General features: G+C 37.9%; 2 protein-coding genes across 2 annotated transcripts in view; one reads left to right on the top strand and one right to left on the bottom strand.

The window, feature by feature from the left end:
• Nucleotides 1-1,100: 1,100 nt before the first annotated feature.
• On the top strand, nucleotides 1,101-9,227 carry C2H8orf88 (chromosome 2 C8orf88 homolog). The gene is made up of 5 exons (XM_030943841.1): nucleotides 1,101-1,188; nucleotides 2,011-2,087; nucleotides 3,470-3,554; nucleotides 7,419-7,525; nucleotides 9,189-9,227. Exons 1-5 carry the CDS (start codon nucleotides 1,101-1,103, stop codon nucleotides 9,225-9,227), a joined length of 396 nt encoding a protein of 131 aa, XP_030799701.1.
• Nucleotides 9,228-13,256: 4,029 nt separating this feature from the next.
• NECAB1 (N-terminal EF-hand calcium binding protein 1) overlaps nucleotides 13,257-25,655 on the bottom strand; it is a 52,629-nt gene continuing 40,230 nt past the window's right edge. The window contains 6 exon segments of the mRNA XM_030964475.1: nucleotides 13,257-13,285; nucleotides 16,129-16,220; nucleotides 17,232-17,309; nucleotides 19,246-19,358; nucleotides 20,797-20,850; nucleotides 24,595-24,671. Of these exon segments, the coding sequence (XP_030820335.1) occupies nucleotides 13,257-13,285; nucleotides 16,129-16,220; nucleotides 17,232-17,309; nucleotides 19,246-19,358; nucleotides 20,797-20,850; nucleotides 24,595-24,671 (443 nt within the window).

The raw sequence follows: 25,655 nt of genomic DNA, 5'->3' as shown, positions 1-25,655 counted from the left end.
GAGAATCAAACCAGATTTTTTTTCCTAGCTTTAGTTAAGTTGTTCTAATTCAGACAGTAACCATGAAACAGTTGGTTTCTAGATCTAGTTCCAACTTCATATGTCGGAAAATTGTTATTTGACTGTGTTAGAAGTGTTCAAAAAATTATAGTGTAGTAAATTCTAAGATCGTTTTTAGTTTTCTTCCTATAACACAAAGACAAACTAAAGTTGTGTATGATACTGGGTCTAATAGCCTAGCTTTTCTTTTCCTGTTTTGTACTGAAAATGGATAATGTAGTTGTAACTCTTGCAGTCATGAGTATTTATTGAATTTTTTTTGTTATAACAGTTATTCCCTTGTCTTGTAAACTTTCTTAGAGAAAAAAAAATCAGTGTCATTTATATTGTCGTGGTTGTTCTTTCTGGTATTTTTTTTCTCTAAAAAAAGCTGAAATTCCTTCAAATCATAAAATCTCCCAGTTGACAAGAGATGGGAACGAGAGGGATATCCATTAGGATACAGATACTTCAAATGAACATTTTCCAACTGATTTCTTACTTAAAGTGTGAGATTTTTCAGCCCAGCACCACCTTCACAGTTTTTGATGCTTCTATAGTAGCTAAACTGAGTGGGAAGAATACAAAACTGTATTAATTTAACTAAAGCAGCTATTAAAAAACAGTCCTCTAAGTTTATCTAGATATGTAAGGAACTCCTGTGCAGACAGCAGATTGATAAGGGGTATGCTGCTGCTAATTAATTAAAAACCTGTTGAACTAAAATGTTAGAAACTCCCTTATTTCCATCATGTCCCCATCTCCTTTCTCTAAATGTGTACATAGACATACAGGGAAAGAATCTTCTTAAGAAGAAGCTAGGGCAGCTCAGTTGGAAGGAAAAATGAAAGAAGTGTCTGATTCTGTCTTCATGCAAATTTTATCCAGCATGTTCAATCATCTAAAAAAATTGATGAATCAGACTCTTCTGCTTTTTCCTGCCCAGATATAATATTGCCTTGTCAAATGCAACTAACAAGGAGTAGGTGGATTGCTCCTCTTGTTTAACATCCGTGTGTGAAACTGAATGCTAATGATTTCAGCTGCTTTTTTGAAGTGCGATGTTTCAAAATGTTACAGAAGCAAAAAAGTTTATTGGTAAATCCCTTCAGCCAGCACGACCTGTGCATCAACTGTCTTCTAAACAAGGTGAGTAGCATGGCTAGGGTGCAGTTCACTTTACCAAAGTTTGGGTTATGTTTCGGGAAGTAACAAGGATGTGTAAGGTGTCTTGTTTTGTTTTGTTTTTAAATTACTTCATTAAACTACAGTGAGAGAATACCTTGCTATGTGTTGATCTTAACACATCATTTCTCTGATAAAATCTGAATTTAAACTGTATTAGATTTATGCAGAGCTCTCTTGTACTGCTCTTCTAGCCTGGCATCTGAAATGTAGCTTCAGAAAGCTGGATCAGGCTTCTCTGTTAAATTTGGATTGCTTGGGGTGGCTGATCCTACTATTGAAAACATAAAATACACATAATTTAACAGATTATTTGGGTTTTATTTCAAGTACTGATGCCTCAGGTACAGTATACTGCACTGCATTGTTCTTATCTAGCTTTCACACAAATTCAAAACAAAAAACTCAAAAAACTTCAAGAAAAAAAATCATGCAGTATTTATGTCAGGTGTGAATATTTTGGTTTAAATTTTAGATTTCTATAGATTGAAGCTTAGCTATTGCAGTACTGCAGTTGTTATTGTTAAGTTAGAAATTTTTGGTCCAGCAGAAAGTCATCAGCTGTGCTGATGTGGACTGAAACTAAGTGACATCATAAATTTTTACTTTGTATGAAATTTATGGAAGAAACAGAAAAGGGGTCCTGTGGTCATGTGGAGCTTCTAAATTGTGAATAAATGCCTGTAAAATCTCTGTGCAGCAAGGAATATTCTTGGGGCAAGTATCACAAAATAATACTGTGGTGTCTATTGAAATTATTTTTTCTTAATGTTTTATGCTCACCAGCATCACCCATTGCATTAAACATTCGGACTGAATTACCCAGCAGCACTGAAGTATGTTTGCAGAGTAAGGTTAACTGGGTGAGTATTGAGGAAATATAGAATTATTTATAAATTGGAGGTCAGCTGATCTGTTATGTAACCAAATGAAAACTGTTTCCAGCTTGGAGTGTCCTTGACTCTGAATGTTTTAAACCAGCAGTGTCAGAACTGCTGAAAAGAATTATGAAAGTTGAAAAGAATTATGAGTTTCAGGAATGCCTTTCCCTGGTATTTGCATGCACTAATAGCTGAAAAATGCAGCTTAGGAGTTTAAGATTCTTACAAAAATCTGTGTGGCATTTCTTTAGTCTTCATTGAATTTAAGTCAGCTCTTTTAAACTTAGAGTACATGTATTCTGTCTTCACTTATTATGTCTAAATAATAAAATTAGAATTTTTTTGTTGTTAGCACATGTACAAATTCATTTGAGACAGCAAACATCATAAAACTTTATGCTTTATTGCTAGAAGTGCTTGACTTTGGACATGGTATGAATATGTTTTTCAGACTTGAAATTGGTGGTAGCTGTTTGCAGGAAAATGAAGTTTGAAGTCTTCCAAACGGAATGCTTCATGTTTCATAGCCTGAATTTGACTTTTTGTTGATTCTGATTTGAATGTTTTTTCAGAGTGTTAATAGATGGGGGTTTTTGTGAGAACAAATACCTGTTCCTTAATTTTTACTTTATTTTCTTATTAGTTTAGAAGAGTTTTAGTAATCCAGTAGGCATTCTTTATTTTATTAAGCTTGTGCAAGCTGCCTTTGACTTTAAAATTAAAAAAAAAAGTCAAGGTCTTGGGAGTGTATCTTTGATCCAACATGGAAATTAACACTTACCCTTGTCTCTTGAGCAGTAATTACTGAAGAGAACAAACTACTCCCTTTTAAATAAGCCACTGGTCATCAGTGCTGTAATATTTGGTTTCATCAGTATTTAGCTACATGTAGCTGCACTTTGCCTTTGTTTGATATGGGTATAGCTGTATTTTTTATATATTTTTTTAACTTTTTCTTTAATGTAGCATATGGAAAAGACTTTTCAATAATACTTTTGACCTTCTCCTTTCTGCTAAATGAAAGGATCCAAGTCCATCCTTTGGTCTTTAAGAAAAGTTCTTCCTGCTTTCATTATTCCCAAATGTAGCAGCTTGTGGCTGCGTTCTAAGTGGGATAATAGAAAAGGAAGGGATAATTGTGTTCTTTTTAAAGATTAACAATAGAACTGTAAAGTTCTCTATAAAAATATCTCTCAAATATGTGCATTTGTATTGTCTTATTCCTTTATTGTTTGTAATCAAGAATAACATTCTACAGCTTCAAATTAAACTGTACTACAATGTTACTTTTACCTAAGAAACATGTATCCTTGTTTTAATATGCTTAAAGGAAATAAGCTTCATAACTTTCCTTCCTGTCTTAGTCATCTGAAATGACTGAAGTGAAGATCTTAACTCAAACTATGATGCTCTGTCAACCAAAGCAACATGAATCAGGAGAAAAAAAAGGTAAAATACTGCATGTGGAGTTGTGTCAGGATTCTATTTTCTGGATGAAGGGCAACTGAACTTTGAAGTGATGTGGACTGCACTTTATATTTTCTGATCAGCCAGTGCATTGATAGTTTGGAGAACAGTATGAAACTTTTCTGCTTTTCACATAACACTCTAGAGAAGGTGTAAAATTTCACCATAACTGAGGTAGAAAACTTCCGCTGGTAGAGCTGCTTGTATATAGGGATATAACTCTTAAAAAAACCCAACCAAACCAAACTAAACAAACAAACAAAAAACCACAGCCAACCCCCTGAAAAAATAGACCCCAAACATTAAAAAAAAAATCTTCACACTAAATCCTGGGTTTGTATAGATTGCTTGTGTGTATAGAAGTACAGATTTGAGTTGCATCCTTTAGCCTGCTGCAGGGCTCAGTTGTGGCACACAGACTATTGAATGTAAACAAGTTAAGAACTCAGCATTTTGGCTTCCTTGTCCTGCTGTTACTATGGTGGTTCTGAAATAATAGCATTTGGGTGGTTAGATATGAATACATTTTTTTATGATTAATCCTGCACTATTTGTTTCTGTGTCAGTACTGTCTTTAAGGTTTGTTCCTTATGTTTTTCTCTGTACCGCCTGCTGTCGCAGACATTCTCTTTGTGAAAAACCTTTCTTTAGGTTTTTCCTTCTGAGAAGCTGTGGCCTCAGAGATAGACATAAACAATAGGTTATCTGCTGCTGTGGAATGCAACAGATCAGTCTGGATTGGCCCATCTTGGATGTTTAGAAATAATGACCAATCCAGAACTGAGGTCTCTCGGACATAGTCCGGGAGAGTGGCTTTTGTTATCAGTCTTTTCTTTCTTAGCTTAGCAGCTTCTGGAACTCTCCTTTCTTTTTCTTTTTAGTATAGTTATAGTGTATGTATATATCATAAAATAATAAATCAAGCCTTCTGATCATGGAGTCAAGGATCTCGTCTCTTCCTTCACCCAAGAACCCTTGTGACCACCGTCACACCACCTGCCACTGTACTCACAGAGGAATGGTAGTTCAACCAAGTCAAAATTTTGCTCCTTTTTTTCATTAAGGGATAATCTCAGAGTTCAAATGCATTCTCACAATACTTCCCTGCCCTGCTTCCTATCTAATTCGTCATTTTTAAACGTCACAGAAACTGCATCAGTGACCCAGGTTAGGTCACCAGTTTATTGAGACAATTTCATTTGTCTGTATCTGCCTGTAATCAGGCATCCATCTGTAGTTTCCAATCATTAAGTAATCTCTGAAGATGTAGTTTGTCCTTTTGTTATTTGTACTCAAAATTTGAAAGAATTCTATTAGGTTTAATGAGGCTTTCATATTTTTGTCAGTCTGAGGTTACCATCTCTCAGGTTCTTGAGCATTAGTTTGGTTCTATTGTGTGTTACTGACTTAAAAATAAGCCTTCCATGTGTGCTTTAAAGCTCAGGTTCATTTTTTCTATTTTTGATCGTGATAAATAGAAGAGAGTTCTGGTTTTTGGTTTCTAGTTAGATGACAGACTTGTCAAGTTCTGTCCGTTTAGTGGTTTCTTTCTGATCCTTTGTCATCGATTCTGCTTGTGGTGAGTAGAGATTGTTTTGTTCTACAAGATCTTAAACAGCTTCTCATCAGATCCTGGTCTCTTGTATAATCCAACACTTTGGATTGTTTTCAGTGGTCACTTGCTCTGTGATGCCTCTCTGAGTCTGCTCCACAATTCTCCCCAGTGTCAAACTTTTTCTCACACTTGTTTTCAAAGGGCTTTTGTTTGTTTGCTGATAGTTGTAATCTTTTCCTTCCGAGTTACACAACTTTAGAGGTCCTGCTATTCAGATACTTCTTACAAATAAGTCTTTTGTTTTCTTCTTTTTTTTTCCTTGCACAGTAAAATTTCTTCTAGAGCTCTATTTATGTTCAGCTATACTTTAAATTCCAGATAATAATTTCTATTTAATGTCTCTTCAGCGGTACTGTGCTTTCAATTATCTGTCTCAGCAGTTCTTAAGTGCAGCATGGGGTTTTCATGGGCCCACTTCTTGAGCTTTTCCAGGTCTCTCTGGATGGTAACCTGTCCCTCAGGTGTGCCAACTGCACCACTCAGCTTGGCGTTACCTGCAAATTTGTTGAGGGTGCTGTTGATCCCACTGTCTGTCATTGCTGAAGATAGAATTGGACTCAATAGAATTGGTCCAAATATGGATCCCTGAGGGATAACATTCATCACTCACTGATCTGCATCCAGACATGACCACTACTCTTTGGATCATAGGATGGTTTGGGTTCTAGGAGACTAAAAAGTCATCAAGCTCTAACGCCCTGCTGTGAGCAGGGGCCCCTGCCAGGAGACCATGTTACTCAAAGCCCCATCTAGCATGATGGTGAAACTCCCAGGAATGGGGCATCCATAACTTCTCTGTGCAGCCTTTTCTAGTGCCTCACCATCCTCAGAGTAAAGAATTTTGTTCTCCTATCTAACCTAAACCTACTGTCCCTCAGCTTAAGGCCATTCCCCCTTCTCCTCTCACTACGTCTCTGAAAAATCCCTCTGTAGCTTTCTTGTAGGCCCCCATTAGGTACTGAAAGGCTGCTCCAATGTATCCCAAGAGACTTCTCCAGGCTAAACATCTCCAACTATCTAAGCCTGTCTTCATAGGAGAGGTGTTCCAACCCTGTGATCAGCTTAGGGACTCTCCTCTGCACTTGTTCCAACATGAGATCAGATGCAACTGTCCAACCAGTTCCTCATCCAGTGAACAGTCTCCCAATCTAATCCACATCTCTCCAATTTAGAGAGAAGGATATTGTGAGGGATTGTGTTGAAGGCCTTACAGAAGTCGTCATCTTCATGGGTTTTTAATCAAAGGGAGGTAGAAAGAAGACATAAGTTTTCAAGTATGCTTGTATTCTTTAAACTTTTTTTTTTCAAAGTTATCCACATGCCCTCCCTTAGGTTTACCAGTTACTGCATCATTTGTGTTCAAAGGCAGGAAAAAAATTGTGTCATCGTTGATATCAGCTTCTCTCTTTTCAACATCCTACAGTCTGAGAAGCAAAAACTGTTGTCCATCAGGTGATAGTGTAACAACCTTGCAGGAAGCCCATTATTTCTAAAGCAATATGCTTCTTTGTCATCAAGGACCAGAGATAAGGTTTGTTCTTTGTTTGCCTAATTCCTTTCCTCTTGTTTCTGCTTTTGTTTGAGAATATCTGCTTAAATACACACTTTGCTAGATATACTGTATCCAAAGCTATGCCATAGTAGACATAGTGCTATAAACTTGTATGAGAAACCTACATGTTCTGAGCAAAGGCTCTGACACTTGTTGATCCAACATAATCCCTCAAAAGTGTTTCACTGCTGTTAATCTGTTTGCCATTTTACGTGTGGCAGATCTTGTCATTACTTTTAGGTGTTGAAAGACATTTAACTTATTAGCTCCAAGAAAAGAGACACCCTGTTTTTGTTATCTGTCACTTAGAAATAGGTGCCACTTTGGAGTCAGTTATAAACAGATTTTCTTGTGGGTTTCAAGACCAGTTTATGGTGTTTCTGCTAATTGCAACAAGATACAGGGAGTCTATCTGTTGTAAGGTTGGATTCACCTTTTTTCTTCTTTTGTGTTGATTTATTGTGTCAGTTTGATACAGTTAAAGTGAAATACTCTATCATTTACTTCAGAGTTTCCTGATGCAAGATACGACCTAAATTATTTCTGTTTTTAAAACTGATTTTTATATTCCACATGTAGCATTTCTACTATTCTATAAGTTACAAAATAATTTTTCTGAATTTCCAATCTTAATTCCTTAAACAAGAATGTTAAACTTAGTGATTTTGTATATTCACAGAAAGGATCCAATACAGCAGAGATTTCCTTCTGAAGCTTTCAAATGTTTCTCTCTCTCAGAAGAAACCAGAGTTTCTTCCTGATCATCCAATTGTACTTGAAAAGCCAGTAAGTGCATTCTTTTGTGGTAAATGAAGTTACAAAATCATTCATGGAAGTTTTGATAAACCATTTGACAGGAAACATTTACCTTCAAAATGGGCTTTCAAATTGGCAAAACTTCTAAAGGACAGATTGAGCAATTCAACACAACTTTTGTATGTAACTTCTCCAGTTGATATTTGACATCTTACTCGGGGTATTACCCTATAAAGGGAAAGAGTTTTTGATTTGTTTTCAGGACAAAATCAGGTATGTTTCCATGTTTTCAAAATAGAAGAGAACAATCTTGATAAATGTCCAGCTTGGTAAAAATCTTAATCCACTCTTTGAGTTGCTCATGCATCAGTGTCCACCTCAAAACCATTAATGAGCTCATTGCAGTTTGTATTATCATTATCTTTGGTCTTTGGTTTTGGGGAGAAATTAATAGAAATGAATGTGAAGGATATCCATGTGTGCTACCTTAATGTTTGTGATTAAATAATCCTCAAAAACTTCATATGCTAGGAGAAAACATCTACTGGATCACATTATGGACCCCAAGTGTGGGAAAATCTTCTGTGTAAACATCGTATGAAATTAGGCTACGTACTAGGCTGCTTTTGAGACCATTGGGATGTAGTTCTGCTAGAAATAGGATTCCTATTATGGAAAAATACGTCCACATGGTTAGTTTGTTGGCCACATTTGGAGGCATTTTTAAACTTTAAAAATTTCTGTCCTTTGAAAAAACAAAAATTAACTAATATATGACCATAATTACCTTTCCCTGATCTTACTTTTTATATCTTTCTATTTACCCTCAAGATGAAAGCTTTGTTTGTTTGAAAATCTGCTTTCAGATTCAGAAGTCTCAGCTCTTTAATTTCCTAACTTTCCCCCCTCTCCCACCACCTGTGTTTCTAAGAGGGGCAAATTTTGATAAACTGTATGCTTTCAGATGTTTACATTCCTAGGAAAAAGGAGGGTCCCTATACAGAAATCTGTGAGATCACCTAGTTCAGCCAAAATTCTGGGCTATTGGTTGATCATGCCATCTGTTCTTCTGCACAGAACCCAGAGGAATTGATGAGATGCATGTGTAAATCAAATAATTGATGCTTAAAAGTGGCAGAAGGCGGCCTGCAAATAAATTTCTAATGACAGGCAATCCTACAGTGTCAGTGAGCTTGTATTTTGGAGCAGGTAGTTTTCAACAGTTTGCTGCTGAACTGAGTATTCAGACAGCTCATGCCTATCTAAGACTTTCCTAGTTCTGAATTTTGAAGCCACTGCTGAAGTATGTGCCCATTTATGAGTACAAGTTGTATTGTCAGATGAAGAAAACTTCCTAGAATGACTTGTTATGAGGAAGATACAGTTACAGTTGGTGGACTGTGGACTGCATTTGTCCCAAAGGACACTGGGGTTTTTTTCAGATGTGGGGATCAGGGCTACCGATACATAGCTCAGCATTCAAACAGATGTTGGTACTGTTAGTACTTGACACACAATAGGAAACTTTTAGATGAAGTCTCAGTGATTCGTGAAAATAGAAGTTTGCTATAATAGAAAATGTTCCAAATTGTGAAACGTATATGGAGTAAAAAAGAGTTACAAGCAGACTGAAATGAAAACTCTAAGTGATCTGTTATAACAGAAGTAATTTGAGGATTGGTTTGTCTCACAGGTAAAGAACAAACCTTTCATTGACATCTGCAAGAAGTGACATGTTGTTTGGAAGATCCAAAGTCTGTCACTGAGGGAGCTACATTTGATGTAGGTCTTCAAGATTTTTGAAGGTACTTGGGTGCCTGCAGATGGAAGTACGACCCTGTGAAACCTATGAAAATGCCTGTTTCTTCCTGTAATTGCCTGAATGCTTTGAGAGACAAACCTTTAATTTGTAATGCCTGAAGTGGCAATATGATTAAAGTGAAAATAAATAATTTTGCATATTGGTGTGGCAGAATTTTGTCATTGAATTGTTTGTGTTATGTAGCCAGATATTTTGCCTGACCATAAATTCTAAATAAATTCTTGACTTGGACTTTTTGATTGCTCCCAACTCCCTTCCTCAGAAGTAAAGATGGAACAGCTACTGGCTGTGTCAAATCTCAGGTGTCTTAGGGTATCTACTCCTCTAGTAGTAGAGAGGGTTTTTTTTTTTTTTTTTGACAAAACTTGACTTGCTTCTTCTTAATTTGAAATCTTCATCTTGACACAAGATATTCTTTAATATCTTGTGGATGCCCATACCTTCTTCCAAGGTATGAAGTCTCTTATTAGTAATAATTTCACTTACAAGAGACATTTTCTCTCATCCTGCATCAGAGCAGGAGACCTGCATATGCATTGCATTCCTTGAAGTTCTTTGTAAATAATTGTCCAGTGTTCTTGAGTTTGAAAAGCGAAAGTAATAGGAAAAACTGAGGAACAAGACAGATTTTAATCCCATGTCTTATATAGGTAAATGGGTGTAACAATGTAGAGTTAATTCTGTCTTTTTCCCTTCAATGAGTCTGGTATCCAATACTGAAGTGGAAAGCAGTAGTTCGAGTACTTTCTGAAAGCATCCATCAAATATTTTGTATGAATATAATTAACTTATAAATGTCTATTTAGACCCATAATAATATCATTTGGGTACTGCAGGCAATTTTTTACCCTCTGTTACAAATGATAGTGAAAGCTAAATGAGGCTGTGTTAAATGGCAATTGCAGTAATGCAAAAACCTGTCAAGTTGCACTGGATTGGCACTAGATTTCTTTTCCTGAATGATGCAAATAAATCTTTTTGTTGGTTTGTTTTTAATTACTTGGAGTTTCTTAGAGTGAGTCATATGGATCTGTTTTCCCAATATGTTGGGAAAACATATTTTCAGATAGTTTCTGTGTGTAGCTGTCAAAACTCCTAAGTGAAACTTCTCAAACTTCTTGTGTATGATTCATCAGTGTTTTTTTACTAGTATATATACAAGGGTGAGTAACTCTTATAAGTATATAGGACCTGTTACAACTTTATTCACCCTTCCAGCACCTAATTGACATGAAGTTCTAAAGCAGGTTATTGTAAGAATGATTTTAATACATTTTTCCCAGTGAAAAGGAAAAATGTCACAAACCTTAGTGTAGTATGTCATTTTTAGTTTTTCACTGATTCTGTATCACATGTCACTATTTCCTTTGTTGGTAGGTCAGTAGTTACAAAAAAAACCCATGCTGTACACTAGCTTAACGTCTTGGCATAGTAAAAATAGCAGCCAGTTGTTCAGGAATATGTGTAGATTTACTTTGATTAGACAAGAAACCTTTAAACTTATACCAATGTCATTTGTGAGGGAAATTTCAGTGCCCTTTTACAAATGGACAGATCTATAGGATCTGGATCACGTCAGTACAGGAAAGCCTTGGACTTTGGTGTTAAAAGCATTCACTTTCACTGAGATACTGTGAGAGAGATAAAGGTGATTTTTTTCTGTAATGTGGGCACATAAATTCAGATGTGCATGTATCCCTCTCTGACATCCACATTTGCGTGGAGAACCAAGGCCTCATGAACTTTATTGGCAAAGGGCTTAAAGTTGCTTAAAGCTAGGCATCTGGTGTCATGTGAGACTCACCTGGAATTCCAGCCCACATGCTGCATGGGCCTGGCATGAATGACAAACTATGGGTAACACGTGTCATCCTCAGCTGGGAGCTGGAGACCAGCTGGTGTCCTCTACCGTAACTCACATGCACTAAGTTTGCCTTTGTTTAGGCAAATAACTCACCTCAGAACTCTACAGATAAAATAGGAACCTGTTGAGCTTAGACCTTGTGATTTCTGTAATACAGGACCTTACTGCAATGAAAACTTTGTAGTTGGAATTCCCCCTTTTCAATTACATATGGTAACTTTTTTTGTTGAGAAGAAATAAAACTAAACAAGACGGTATTTTATTGAACATGGCATTTAAGTTTCTTTTTGGGTACTGTTTGTAAGCTTAGACTGCTAAGTGGATGGAGAGAGTGGTCATGTAGCATGTAGAGCTTGTCAGCCTGCTGTGGAGGTGTGAGGTTACAGTGGTTGCTTGCCCATTCTTGGGCTGGAGGCCACACCTCAGATGCAGGAGACAACACCATGACTTGCTAGGGAATCAAGTATTGCTACTTCCAGGTCTTACAGCATCACAGAATATCCTCAGCTAGAAGGGACTCAAAAGGATCATTGAGTCCAGCTCCTGGCCCTGGACAGGATACACTTAGACTCAAACCATGTGCCTGTGAGCATTGTCCAAATGCTGCTTGAACTCTGTCAGGCTTGATGCTGTGACCATTGCCCTGTTCCAGTGTTCCTCCTGTTCCTCCACCTTCTGGATAAAGGACCTTTTCTTATTGCCTAACATCAGTCTCCCCTCATACAATTTGATGTCATTTCTTTGGGTCTTGTCACAGGTCACCAGAGAGAAGGGATCAGTGCCTACTTCTCCTCCTCATGAGGAAGTTGCAGACTGCAACTGAGGTCTCCCCTCAGTCTCTTCCAGGCCGAACCAAGTGACCTCAGCCACTCCTTGTATGGCTGTGCCTGTAGGCCCTTCATGATTCTCATGGCCCTCTTAAATAGCTTTATGTCTCTTTTATATTTTGTGCCCAAAACTGCCCACAGCACTCCAGGTGAGGGGCCTCAGTGCAGAGCAGAGCAGGACAATCCCCTCCCTTGCCCAGCTGGCAAAGCTGTGCCTGATGCCCCCCAGGACAGGGTTGGCCCTCCTGGCTACCAGGGCACTGCTGGCTCATATTCAATCAACCAGGATCCCCAGACCCCTGGATGTGAGGGCAGTCTGGCTCCACCCCTGTCACCCACTGATGACCAGGTTGATTGAGCTGACCCAGCTGGCCCGGTGGGTGTCCACTTCCCCCTCAATGCTCCATGTGCATCCCTACCAAAGCTGCACCCTGGTTGAGGAGGGTGATCTTCCCCATGGAGATGGTGGTGTTCATCGGTCAAGGGTATACAGTAACCCTGCCCCCTGCTAGAACCAACCTCCAAACAAGCTCAAGGTTTATGGCTATTGATGTTGTAACTGCAGTTTCTCTAATGATTTTGCAGTGACCTGCCAGAGATCTAAAGAAAATATTTTCTGAGTGGTCAGAACATAGAGGCTGTGCAGTGTTCAGTCTGGGGATCTACAGTGACTACAGACAGGCAGATGTGTTTCCTCTTGGGAGGGTAAGGGCTAAGAGTCTGTTAAGAGAAGGTAGGGCTGCCTTGTCTTGTCATGAGCAGAAAATATCCTGGGGGAAGTTCTGTATTAGCACAAAGAGTTTTCCCTATGTTTATTCTTTTCATTAATGACTTACAGCTTCTCTGCAGACATGTATGAACATGTGTGTTCAGGTTGATATTTCTTTCTTTTGTAAAAGGAGACCAGAGCACCATTAAGTAATGGTTGTTTATTAATGCAGTAATAAAACTTTTCACAAATATTTAGTCATACATTCAAGACACGCTTTTCTGTTTGGACTGTCACAGAAATAAATAGTTTATAATAGTTGTCTTATTTCAGTTATTAGAATGCATCATTTCACTGAACTAGTCACAAGAAGAAAAGGTAATATGCACAGTTTTCCAGATCTTAGAATGGATAAAGTGGGAAAGATCCCATCCATAATAACAAACTTTATTACATCATAATTTCACCTGTACACTGCAATATGAATGTTAGTGTAATGAAAGACAATACAACATTAACATTACTTGGAACCCCAGCTTCTAGTTGTTATTGAGGATCCACCATGATGCTGAAAGAGAGCAGAGTTTATTTATTTTTTAGCATATATAATATTTCTTTTTTGACCTCTGGTGAAAATTCTGAATAAAATACCTATAACGTATATAATTAAATGTTTGTTTATATATGCAGCTAATACTGGTGAGAAAAAATACTCAGATTACTGGAAGAGCTGAGTGTAAGTGGTGGGAAGGTGGCTTTATCACAGTAATTATATCTCTTTTTGATAACATCCAAAGAAGCAGTAATGTGCCATAGGTGCAGCTGCATAGAATTAAGTGCCCTGACATCAAACCAAATAAATCCTCAGTCCTGTGCTGCTATGTGTGTCAGTTTTTAAGCCAAGCACTCTGTTCCTTGAGTGGTTGTGTTAGCTTTAATGACTCACTTTCCTGCTGACATTATTCAAATCTGATGGGTTTTTTACACAACTCTAGGAATTAATAACTTTTTGTCCTCAAAAGTAAAATAATTCATGGACTTGTAAAATGTCATTCCCATAAAAAGTTCTGTAATCACCAGATTATAGGCAGTCCTGGGGTGAAACCAATTTGTATTTCTTCCCCACAACCTCTAGCCTTTGGCCTTTTGAAATGGAACCTTTTACGGAGGGGAACCACAAGATTTATGGAGAGAGATGGGAAGGAAGGAAAGGATTGGGACTGTGTCTGAGATGCCGAGTGCCCTTAGTAAAGGGGTGTTTGTAGGTTTCACGCTACACAAATTCATTAGCAGAACTTATAAATGCTTCCATTAATGGTATTTCAATGAAAATTATGGTTAAAGAAGAAACATGATGAGAAAATACTCAAGAGTCCTACCTGAATTCAGGCTATAAGCCTAGTAGTTTTTGAAACATCAATGGATGCTTCAACCCCCAAAAATGCCAATTTAACAATTTATTTCATGGGTTATAGTGTTATAAGTGTTCAGTGGTTTCCCCTTATCTTGTTTTCTTCACCCAAATGTTCTCTAGAGTCCTCAAGTCCCGATCTTGTATAAAAATGAGACATTTACTGAATGTGAACTGAATGATTTATGCCACCCTGGTAGATTGGCTGAAGCAACTGGTTGAGTTAACAGGTGTATGAGTGGTTATAATAGCTTCTGGTTCCTCTTAGCTAATGGTAAATTAATTTTCTCTGGGATAATACTAGATCAAACAGTCTTGAAAACTTTTCTTCCTGAATCATTCTTGGCCACATAAGTGCATCCTTACTAATTTTAGTTAATTGGTAAAGACTTACAGGTTGTAAACTTTGAATGAATTAGAATCAGGTTACAATTTGTAATTGATTCAGTTCTTATCTACCCAGATGCGTAAAAGAAGTTTGGAAGTTTCTCAGCTAGTGTAAATTTGTTTTTAGAATAGAGCCTGTGTTCTAACTGCAGTCAGGTTTAGGGTTTTTTCCCTTCTTATTATAAAGTGATAACTTTATGTTGTCTAAAATTCTTTTGTAAAGTGTACTGGTGGGATTGCAGCCACCATTTTTAACTTCAAGATCATTTTCTGTCTTTCAAATACAAATATGATTTGTACAGATCAGTTGTGGGAACGTCTTTCCATGAAACAGAGTTCAAATCATTGCACAGATTTCCAAGTTACAGGTAACGTATAGTATTGTACAAAGAACTGTGAATGCATTGATTTCCATTGCCCCCCCTCCTCCAGCAAGGAGTGCACAGTGAGAAATGCTGTTTCTATGGTAACTGTCTGCCAGGACAGAGTGCTGCAGACTGAAATCCTTCTTAGCAGGCAGAGTAAATGCTTTAATGAGTACTTGGAATCCAATTTCAGACACTTCCATATTTAGGCACTTAAAAATTATGTTTACATTTTATTTTATGTAAATTGCACTTTACCCATGTGTAAACTACCCTGGAACTTTGCTGGATCATGTGCAGTCTCTTGGACAGAAAGAATTTTGGAAAAAGGCTCCACTGTTTCCAAATCAAGTTTCTTTTAAATCCAGCAATATCACAGTAAGATACAAGATTTACAGAGATACTTGGTTCATTAACTTCAATCTCCGAATTCTGCAGGAGTCCCTGGCATATAATTTTGTGTCCACATCAGGCTCATGAGATCTGAAGATGTCTTGGCTGGTTTCTTTTAAGGACAAACCCCAGGTACAGGACTACATTTATTTTTCTACTAAGTGGGGTTTTATTATTTTAAATTTAGTCTGTACTCAGACACATAGGAAATTAGGGCTTCATTGTAATAGATTGTGTTCCCTAAAATAAAAAAAAAATTACTGTCCTCTCTCTGTAAAGCTGGGACTGATGCTTTCTTTGCTTCATCCTGCACCTGCACTGTGTCTTTTAACTCTTATTTCTAGGAGAAAGATGTTACACGCTCATTGGTTTGTATTAAGAATAAAAATTTGGAATATCTACCAGCCTGTTTTTTTTTTTAACATAGCAGGAAGTGTGTACAACAAGTTGGTTAGTGAATATCAATTATTGGTAAATAAGGCTCCCTTCAGTCAATATAAGTAGGAATAAATTGAAGTCCTAATCAGAAAGTATTTTTTTTCCTTGAAAATCTTAAATAGGGTCTATTTTACCATTCACAAATAGTTTTGTTTATTCTAAATATTTTCTTAAATAGTGTATGTCAGTGTCACTTCACACTATGTGAAATAAAGCACTGTGGGTCTTCTTGCTGATGCATTTTATGTTTATGTGGTTAAAATAGAAATATTTGGAGTCCTTTTCTCCTCTATACTTTACCAAAGATGATCTGAATAAGGGTGATATTATGCAGTGGTCTTGCATATGGAACACACTAATAGAACCATTCACATATAACAAGAAAAAAAACCAAAGAAGTGAAAAGTTGATATTTACCAGGGACTAACATTGTTGTGATGAGCTCTGGAGTTTCCAAGAAATCCACATTACTTCTCTGGAATGTCTTGCTGTAATTCATTTGAAGGTGGCTAAATAATTGTAAAAAATAAAAATGTAACCTTTTTTAAAGGGGCACAATTTTTTTAATGATCATAAGAAATTTCACAATTAATGCTGTACAGAGATTCTGTGCTTAAAAACTTATGGTGATAGTAGGAGGGGAGACCAGATAAGCTCTGAAGTGCCTGCAGATATATTAAACCCAAGTTTTCTTCTATGCAGCTTGCTGTCAGTCTGATGCTCATCTCTTGGTTGTGACCCAGTACAGTGTTGACATGTGTTAGCCGTGTTCTTGAGTCTTTGTGATAGGAAACCCAGTAAAACTGGGGTTTTGTTTGGCAGGAAAGCAACACAGCTGCAAGAGACTTCTCCATCTCCCTAAGAACAGGCTCTCTCTACAGATTTAGGATCACTGGGTTGGTGTATTTGAGTGCTGTAACTAAATGTAGGTAAGGACAATCCTTTTGTCTCTACTCAACTCCTTCGTCATCTGCCTGCCAGAGGCTAGAGTTCAGCTGGTACAATGTTTAATAATTTCTATTTTGGGCCCAAAAGAGACACTCTGGGAGTCTGTTGGATGGGTTCCTGTGATGTGGATTGGGAAGTTTTGGGAGAGTTCCCCATAACTACTGATGTGTGCTGCAGGCTGGCACATCTGTTCCAATAATTGTGTCTTTTTGTTTCTTCTTCCTTATCATGAAACTGGTGCTTTTGCTGTTTTCCTGGTTTTCTGTCCCTGATGAACTAACAATGCACCTGATGCTATATCTTTATGTACTTGCTTTATGGACTCTTTCTCCTTTGAATAATCATCATTGTCTTTCTGGCATTTTATTTATGTTTCAGTATATTCAGGTCTTTAGCAACCAAAGTATTGTTCTGAAGTATTAATTGTGATGTATTTAGCAAAAGATCAGTTAGCAGTATTTAAAGTTATTTGTACTCAGTCTTTCCACACAATTGATTACTAAACTTTATTTATTTATAATCAAAACTTTATTTATTACCAAAAAAAAAGCCACCACAGTCCTGACACTTACCTATTCCAGGCATTGCTGTTTTCCCAGAACTCATAAACAATGAAGTGGAAATTACTTGGAATCTTCTGTATGGAAACACTAAGAATTTCACAATAGAACTAATTTATTGAAACAAAACAAAATTATTGGACATATACATTTTATTCCTAACTGCTTATCAGTAGGAACAAATGCAGTGATTTTTGAAAAAAAACCCCACAGAAATAATAAACTTAAAAAATGAGTGATCATAGTGATCACATACTTCAAATTATCTGAGCTTTTAAAAATAAAAACCCTTGTATATTTATTTTTATTATGTAATATTTTTATGAAAATAATTTTTCATATTGTTCCAATAGTGTAATTTATCTAAACAAATGTTAAACAGAAAATTAATCAAACAGCTGCTCAGGGAAGATCATTTAATAAGTAGAAGTTATCCCTTTGTATGAGAGATGCATCCAAGTGTCATAGAATTTAGGTGCTTTGAAAGCAAATGGAGTAAATTAAATAATGTACATATTATAGAGTAAAAAGCCATGTAGGCTGACATCTGCTGCAGATACACTTTTAAAATAATATTTTACCTACTAGTTACTTGTTCTTAAGTTATTCAAATAACAGTTTCTCAGGAGTGAAAAATGACCCACAGAATATCTGTTGATCCTCTGCATAGAATCATTCTGCTTATTGTCCTGAGCATAAAAGCTTTATAGTGTGTAGGTACTTATTCACTTGGGTATACAGAAAATATATATACAGATTTTCCCATGTGCCCAAGTGTGAGATTGCTGACCTCACTAATGATGTGCTTGAAAACTGGTCTCAGCTCATGCTTCATATTGTAGTCAGCAATGTTTTGTGATTTATTGGTTTTTTCCTGCTGTATGTGAAAGTGCATGGTAAAATGGCGAAAATATCAAAAGCTGTTGGAAAAAACAAGTCACTGTCAATTATAGCTACAGCAAAACCCATCGTTAGGCAGCATTACAGACTTAACAAATGCCTGTAAACTTGGGAAAGAAAGGAACTTTCTGCCACCATTTGCTAACTTGCATTCTGAAGTCATGTCACCTCTCTTCCCCAACAAATCTGCAGTCACTACAGTGTTTTGCTGGATGTTAATTTCTGTGAGGAGGCTGGGAGGACTTCTTATTGGGCTTTTTTTGCATCTCTTGGCCAACCAGAGAATTTTATTTTCCTCATCAGTCTGCCTTTACAAGTGAACCACTGCAGAAAGGTCACTCTTCTTCCAGCTTAATTTTTCTGGTCTATGTGAACACTACTGATAAAATCCTAATTGTGATAATCCCATAGCAACCAGACTCATAAATTAGGGATGTGATAGGCAATCTTTGAAGACTTTCACTAGATGGAAGATTCTGTGTCATGTACACATTACAAAAATATCTTTTTCATAATGGTCTGTAGTATGTATGATAGTAGATCTCTCCACTATGGTAAATTCAGAAATTAAGTACAGTGGAAAGCCACTAAAATTTATTCTTAACCCAGCTATAATGTTTTATTAGTTCTAAAAGGAGCAAAGCAGAAACAGTTTCATTGAAAATTTTGATTTTTAATTTTTCCAATTCTTTATTATGAATTAATATTTTACAATGACAGCCTAAAGGGAAGTTTCTGAAAGCTTCCAAGCAGAGAACTGGTGAACAAGTTGATAAGTTCCTCCTTTTCTACGTGAGCATAAATGAAGGATGTCAAATGAGTTTTCCAATAAAGAATGTCAGCCTAGAAGCTTCCAGAAGTCATGAATTGATGACCTGCAGAGCTAACAAGCCTGAAAAGATTATTTAGCATCTTTGGGATGAAGAGTCATTTTGTGATAGTACCTAAAATCTGCACATTCTCACATCTCTTTCTAGTTCTAGGTGTCTTAAAAAAGCTGTCTTACACATACACATAACTCACCAAGAAAGGTATCATAGGTTGTCTCCTCATAAATAATCTGAGTTACTAAAGAAAAAAGACTACATTTCTTCCTTCAGCCCAAGGACAATAACCCTGTACTTACCGCAAGCAGCCACCTTGAGCAGAAACAGATTCCAGGTACTGCTTCACAGCAAGATGGAATTCCTCCACTTTTTCTTCTTTCACAGACATTTGGTGCTGAACAATCATTATGTGCTGGTAAAAAATCCTGACAATATTACTGCCACAGATTCCTCTGAATTCCTTGTACTTTAAACTCAGAAAAGTCTATCATGAAACAATAAAACCCCAATCATAGAAGAAAACCCACAAAAGTTCCCTTGAAGTTTGCAGTCCCTGTTTTAGTGATCTGGAGTGGAGAAGTAGAGATGCTCAAGCATGGCTTTTGTGTCTGGGCATGAGTGTCCACTTCAGCCTGTTGTCCTAACTCTGGAGGAGAGAGTCTTTTCAGAAGAGGGCAAAGCAAAGGTTGGTCTTTGAGATGTTCAGTAATAAAGTCAGTGTGTTTCCTTAGATGAATCTGTATGCCAGCAGGTGTGAGGTTTGGGATAAGAGAATAGCCCCACAACTTGCGCTGGATGCATTGTTGCTTTTGTTAAGGTGCTTTCATAGTTTTTACCTTTTAGAGCCCTGCCCCTCACCTGACTGAGATGCCTAAGATAACCCACATTAAGTGATGAAGAGAGAGGGGGTCTTCCCTCCATCACTCTGCAGGAAAATGAACAGTCTTTATAAACAGGACTATGGAAACAGTCAGCAGCACAGAAGAGCCTATCTATCCTGAATTAAAATAATTTATCATTTAGCTCTTTCAAATTGTTTATTCATTGATTAATCTATTGAAGCTTGTCAACTTTACTAATGGAACATTTAAAGCAACACTATATGCTTCTTAATGAGTACAACTTAATTTCTCATGCACGTTTTTGACTTGCTTATGCCTTGATTATGAATATTGTTATATCAAGGATTGTAAGAAGTCTGTGTAGCAATAGTGCATAATCTCATTTTAAAAAAATCTAATGCAACTCCTGTGATTAAATGATTTTTTCAAGTATATTTGATTTGCTTTTACTTAGGTTCAAATTAATGAATGTTAGGTTCATGAATTTAGGAATGCTAGTATATCAATCTTGGGACATAAGCTTGTTTAAAAGTAAGTTTATTTCTGGTCACAATTTTGATTTTGTAGATTGTAATGAGCACGAGATACTCTTCCATTTTACCTCATAAGATTTCCTATAGCAGTTTTGGGAGGGAGGGAGGCTGTACAACAATGGTTAAAGCATGCATCCAGCATTTGGAGCAGAGAAGCTTCCACCCCATAAACATTGCTGCCAAATTTGATAAATCTTACTAATTTTTCTTCTTATGTGTGTTATGGTTTTAGCTCACTCTATCCTTTAAAAGCAATGTAAAAAGTTAATATAAAAGTCCACATATTCTAAATTTCTGTTGTTCATATTCTAAATTTTTTGCAGAGTGTGTTCTGCTAACTAAAAGGGATTCTTATCCCTGGAAAAAGTGAGGATAAAGATTTTTTAAATTATTTTTTAACAAAAGAGACCAGGTGTGGTCTCAATGCCCGCTGCTTAAAATAAATGTCAAAATCATTGTCTTGAACAGTACTTACAGATCTTGCATTTTCTTCCAAAACTTCCTCTTCAAGTGCCTCAAGCTTTAGGTCCTTTGAGGCAACTGAAAAGAAAATAGAAATTGTAAGAAGAGTCAATAATACAGGTGTATTCTGCTCTTACATTTTATACAAACAATTCCAATAACTAGATTCTGTTCTGCCTCAAGAAGGTAAATCCCTTCTTTATTAGTTCTAATTCAAACTCAAGTTTTACATGATCCTGCATGCCTTAGTGGTTAATTCCAGCCCAGGCTGTCTTGTAAAGTTTTATTTATAGTGCTTGGCAGGTGATTTTTCATTTTAACAAACCTGCTTGTTCCCAAATGTATGTTGGACTTAATTGAGAAAAGACAGACATCCTCTCAAATTGTCTCATGGACTGTGGAGATGAGCAAAAACGGCAATTTGAAATGAACTATCAGTTACGGTCGTGCAATCATGAAATTTTACACAGAAAAAACTTCCCTGCAGGGACTCTGTGGTTGCAAGGGGCTGTTTTCTAGCATTCAAAGAGATGTGCATGATGGTCCAAGTCAGGTCTCTGAACCTATGCTCAGCCCTTGCTGTGAAAATGTGCTGGGCAGCAGCAAAGAGATGTGTCTGTGAGTACACCTGGTATCCAAACTGGATGTGCACTTCAGGAATCAGTGATTCACACAAACACCAACCTGTAACACATACAAAATCATCCTTTACTTGCCAGGCACATGCAGTACCTCCTAACCAGTGCCATTATGATATTCTGAAAAATACCCATGTGCCTGAGAAAAAAACCAGATTGATTTGCAATAAGCAGCTGGAGTAAAACATGCTCTGTTAGTGGTGCTTCACGTCTCACTGAACACAGTTCTTGTGCAACAAAGAGAAAAATCTTCTTCCACTCCCAGCGTGGGTGAGGATTGATTAACCTCAGGTAGCAGCTGTTCTGCCAGCACAGATGCTGTACTCGCTGAAATCCAACAAGAGATGTGCAGGTAGAATTCAAATGAGCAGAGCACCTCCACCAGCAGCAGGTGGCAGAGCAAGGCAGGAGTGAAGTGTTCAGAAGCTGCTGTGTAGTTGAAGTAATGAAATGTGTGTGGGAAGGGAAAGACAGCCGGCTTTATTGTCAGTGCAGACACTTTGGATAAAAAAAATGAGGGAAAAAAGGGTATTCCTGAAGTGAAAGTTCACTTTCACTGCCTTTTTTTTTGGTCAGGAAACATATGGAAAAAGAGAGGAAAGGAATGACTCCAGGAAGTACTGCAAAGTTTCTCTAAATGTAGCAAGAAAATAATTGTTTTCTTTGCCAGTATATGTAAATAAGACCTGGAAATAAAAAATTGATGCAGCTCAGAGGCTTTAAAATGCCTTTGCAATCCTACCCCACCTCAGCTGAGAAGTGGTGGCTTCTGAAATTGCCTTTTGGAATGATTGTGCAATCCTTTCTTATCTTTTTCAGGGCAAAATCAAAAAGAGGGGTTTCAGTCTGACAGGTAGCTGCTATTTAATGCCTCTCCCAGTCAGACATGGCTGTGAGAGACAAATTCAAGTAGATGCAAAATTAGACAAAGGTGAATATAGATAGGTTGTCTACTGGAAAAATTAGACTTATGTAATTGCTATGTTTTATTAATCAACTTTTATATTGACAAGGAGGTAATTATGGGAGGTTTATGCCCTGCCACTGCTTCCCTTTGGCACAAGCTCCTTTTCAGACTCAGGTTCTCTGTCATTTGTCTGTAAAAAAATTGATAATTTTTTAACACCCTTGTTATAAGTTCATTTACCACAAAATGTTTGGCTGCTTTCTGTAACATTTGAACTGCATTATTGCTGAATGCCACGCTTATTTCTTTTTAAAGTAACACTGTTGTAAATGGGTTTTTTTTTGGCATTAGTCCATGTCAGGCGGCAATTGTGGCAGGGCAGTGAGCTGCTGTTTCCAAAGCCAAGTGGAGAGTAAAGCCAGACTTACCTTTCATGGTGGACTTTGACATTTCAAAATCCAATTTATATCTATTCAGAAAAAGATCAAGTTGCTACTAAAATGTCATTAATGTGGCAACTGCTGTGTAATTGCCTTTCCCGTGCAGAAATGGCGTCCGGGAGGAAGTGTTTGGAGAGAGGCTCACGGGTATTCCCTGGCCAGAGCTTACTGCACTGAGCAGACCACGAGGAGCTGCAGAGCATGGCAAGGAGCAGAGGGAGAAGCTGACAGAAGTCATGGACAGCGCCACAAGGAATGGCCACATTTCTCAGCTGGTTAAGGAGAAGTGATGTGAGAGACTGTCAGACTACAGGGATAACCAAAGGGAATACTGGGCTCCTTTTGGAGCAAGGCCAGCAGTGCTGGGGGTGGCCACATGCTGCTAATTAGTAATTAGGCTGAGATAACAGAAACACCAAACTGGGACCAAAGGGGAAAGGTAATTAGGGGAATTTTTTCCATTTGGGAGGGAGGAATGGCAGAGAAAGGTCAGTGTGCTTCTCTTGCTGAGGCCTGCACCAAGCCACCACCATTTATTGGGGTTTTTTGTTAAAACCCCTACTTAACTATTTTCAGTGTGTGTAACTCTACTGAACTGAAGCTGGACTAGTGGTTGATTAACAGGAGGCGTTCTTCTGTCTTGACCCAAGGTCTGAGCCAGTGCCTGGGAAAGGGGTATGGGTCCAGCCACAAATACTAGATGACAGTATTCACGGGGAAATATCCCAATCAGCTAGAAAGAAAGAACAGGATCAGGCTGTTTCATGTCCCTGTGAGTGCTGCCTGTGTGGGTGCTGGTGAAGAGACCCATGCCAATATCTTTGGAGTGCAGGCACAGTCTCACTGCTGGTGAGCACTGACCTGTGGGGAGGGAAGCATTAGCTGCACTGGCACTGGAGCTACTCCCGGGTCTGAGAGCACAACTCAAAACCTCACCTCTAGTGAACAAGGAGGAAGAAACACCCTGGGTCCCAAAATCCACTGAACTCAGCCACTCCCCTAGTGTGTGGCTGAAATTGTCTGTCCTTCAATAGGGAAATTTAATGCAGGGAGAAACTCAGGAATTTATAACCTTACTTCTTCCTCTGCTGTTCTTTCTTCTCAAAATATAAAAGAAAAAAAGAAATCATCACACACAGATTTTAAGACAAGTTTTGAACACCAGAGTAACAATCAAGTCAGAATAATAATGAAGAATAGATATTTTCTGTACTGACAGATGTGGCTCAGGATTTTACAAGCACTAGGAAGCCCTGGCATTGTTGATCAGATGGGTGATTTGTCAGACTCCTGGAGGGCTCTGCTTTGGTGTGGGGACCACTGGTGGTTTCTGGGCTCTGAGGGCTGCTGCAGCCAGCTCCCAGAAAGATTTGCATCAGATTTTGGTTGAACTGTACTGACAAGGAAAGCAGTTTAATCTTTATAAATGAGTATTCTCTGATGGGAAAGGAGGAAACAAAACTTTCTATCAAGCTTTCATGAAAAAGTTTAGAGAGGAAGAAGAAAATGTCAGATCCTAAAAGAGGAAACTTGTAGCATGCTCCCCCAAACAAGCACTACTGAATACATTAACATTCTCCAGTCACAGAATAATAGAATTTTTCACATCTTTGTGAAAAGTTCAATCTGTGATGATGGGAGGGGGAAAGGGAAGCATGGAAAAACAATGTCATGAATAGGAAAGACTAAGGTGGAAGAAAAATGTAGGCATTTAACGAGTGTTAGCTCTCTTAGGTAATGTTGTGACTGGGGCATTGAAAACATTTGTGGTTTAAGGATTAATTTACTGAAAGTGAGAGAAGAAACAGGTGAAAAAGCCTGCACACCTTCTTTTCCAGTCTATCAATTATCTTCTGGAGTCTGTTTATCTGGATCACCCATTGGCTGTCTTCTTCAATCCAACCTTTGAAAAAGAGAAAAGATAAACCTTTATAAAAAGTTGCTAAGTTGCTCGGTGATAGTGTATTCCTGTATTTTATAAAAAAAATATCCCTGCAAAATTTTTGGCTTTTCAAAGATTGTGCTGCAACTAGTTCAATGTTCATTTAGGTGGAACTAAAGGAAAACATGATTTGACTCAATGAATTATTTTCTTTCTTTTTAAGATTCAATAGAAATCCAAGACAGAATGAAAACTACCTTATAGATTAATGCCAGTGCTTTTGAAATAATGCTGGTAACAGAAGAAAGTTCTCCATCTCCACTGCAGGTGTACTCCTGTCTGTGTAGTGACCTGCATAGAATCATAGAATGGTTTGTGTTGAAAGGGACTACAAAGATCGTCAAATTTCAACTCCCCTGCCACAGGCAGGGAACCTTCCACTAGATCAGATTGCTCAGTGCCCCATCCAACCCATTCTGATGTCATATAGCAAGGTTGGAGCTAGACAATCCTGTTCTAGACAGCCACAAGCTTCTGGGCTATGAAGGTGGTGAAGGGTCTTGAGGGGAAGCCATAAAAGGAGCAGCTGAGGTCCCTTGGCTCGTTCAGTCTGGAGAAGAGGAGACTGAGGGGAGACCTCATCACAGTCTGCAACTTCCTCGTGAGGGGAAGAGGAGAGACAGGTACCCATCTCTTCTCTCTGGTGAGAGTGACAAGTGACAGAGAATGGCATCCAGCTGTGTCAAGGGAGAATTAAGCTGGATATCAGGAAAAGGTTCTTCACCCAGAGGGTGGCTGGGCCCTGGATCAGGCTCCCCAGAGTAGTGGTCACAGCACCAAGAGTTCAAGACAGCTGTCAGCTATTAGTAGAGCTGTGGAGGAAAATGTTAGCTCTTTAAGATTACACCAATACAGTAAGTGGATTTGGTAGAGCTTGCATTTGTTTGGGCTCCTTCTGAATCAGGAGTGCAGCCACAAGGCTCTGTGACCTTCCCTCATAGGAAC

Source organism: Camarhynchus parvulus, chromosome 2 (genome assembly GCF_901933205.1).
Source record: "Camarhynchus parvulus chromosome 2, STF_HiC, whole genome shotgun sequence".
Taxonomy (NCBI): Eukaryota; Metazoa; Chordata; class Aves; order Passeriformes; family Thraupidae; genus Camarhynchus; species Camarhynchus parvulus.
Note: the sequence above shows the minus strand (reverse complement) of the source record. Positions and strands in the feature narration are given on the sequence as shown.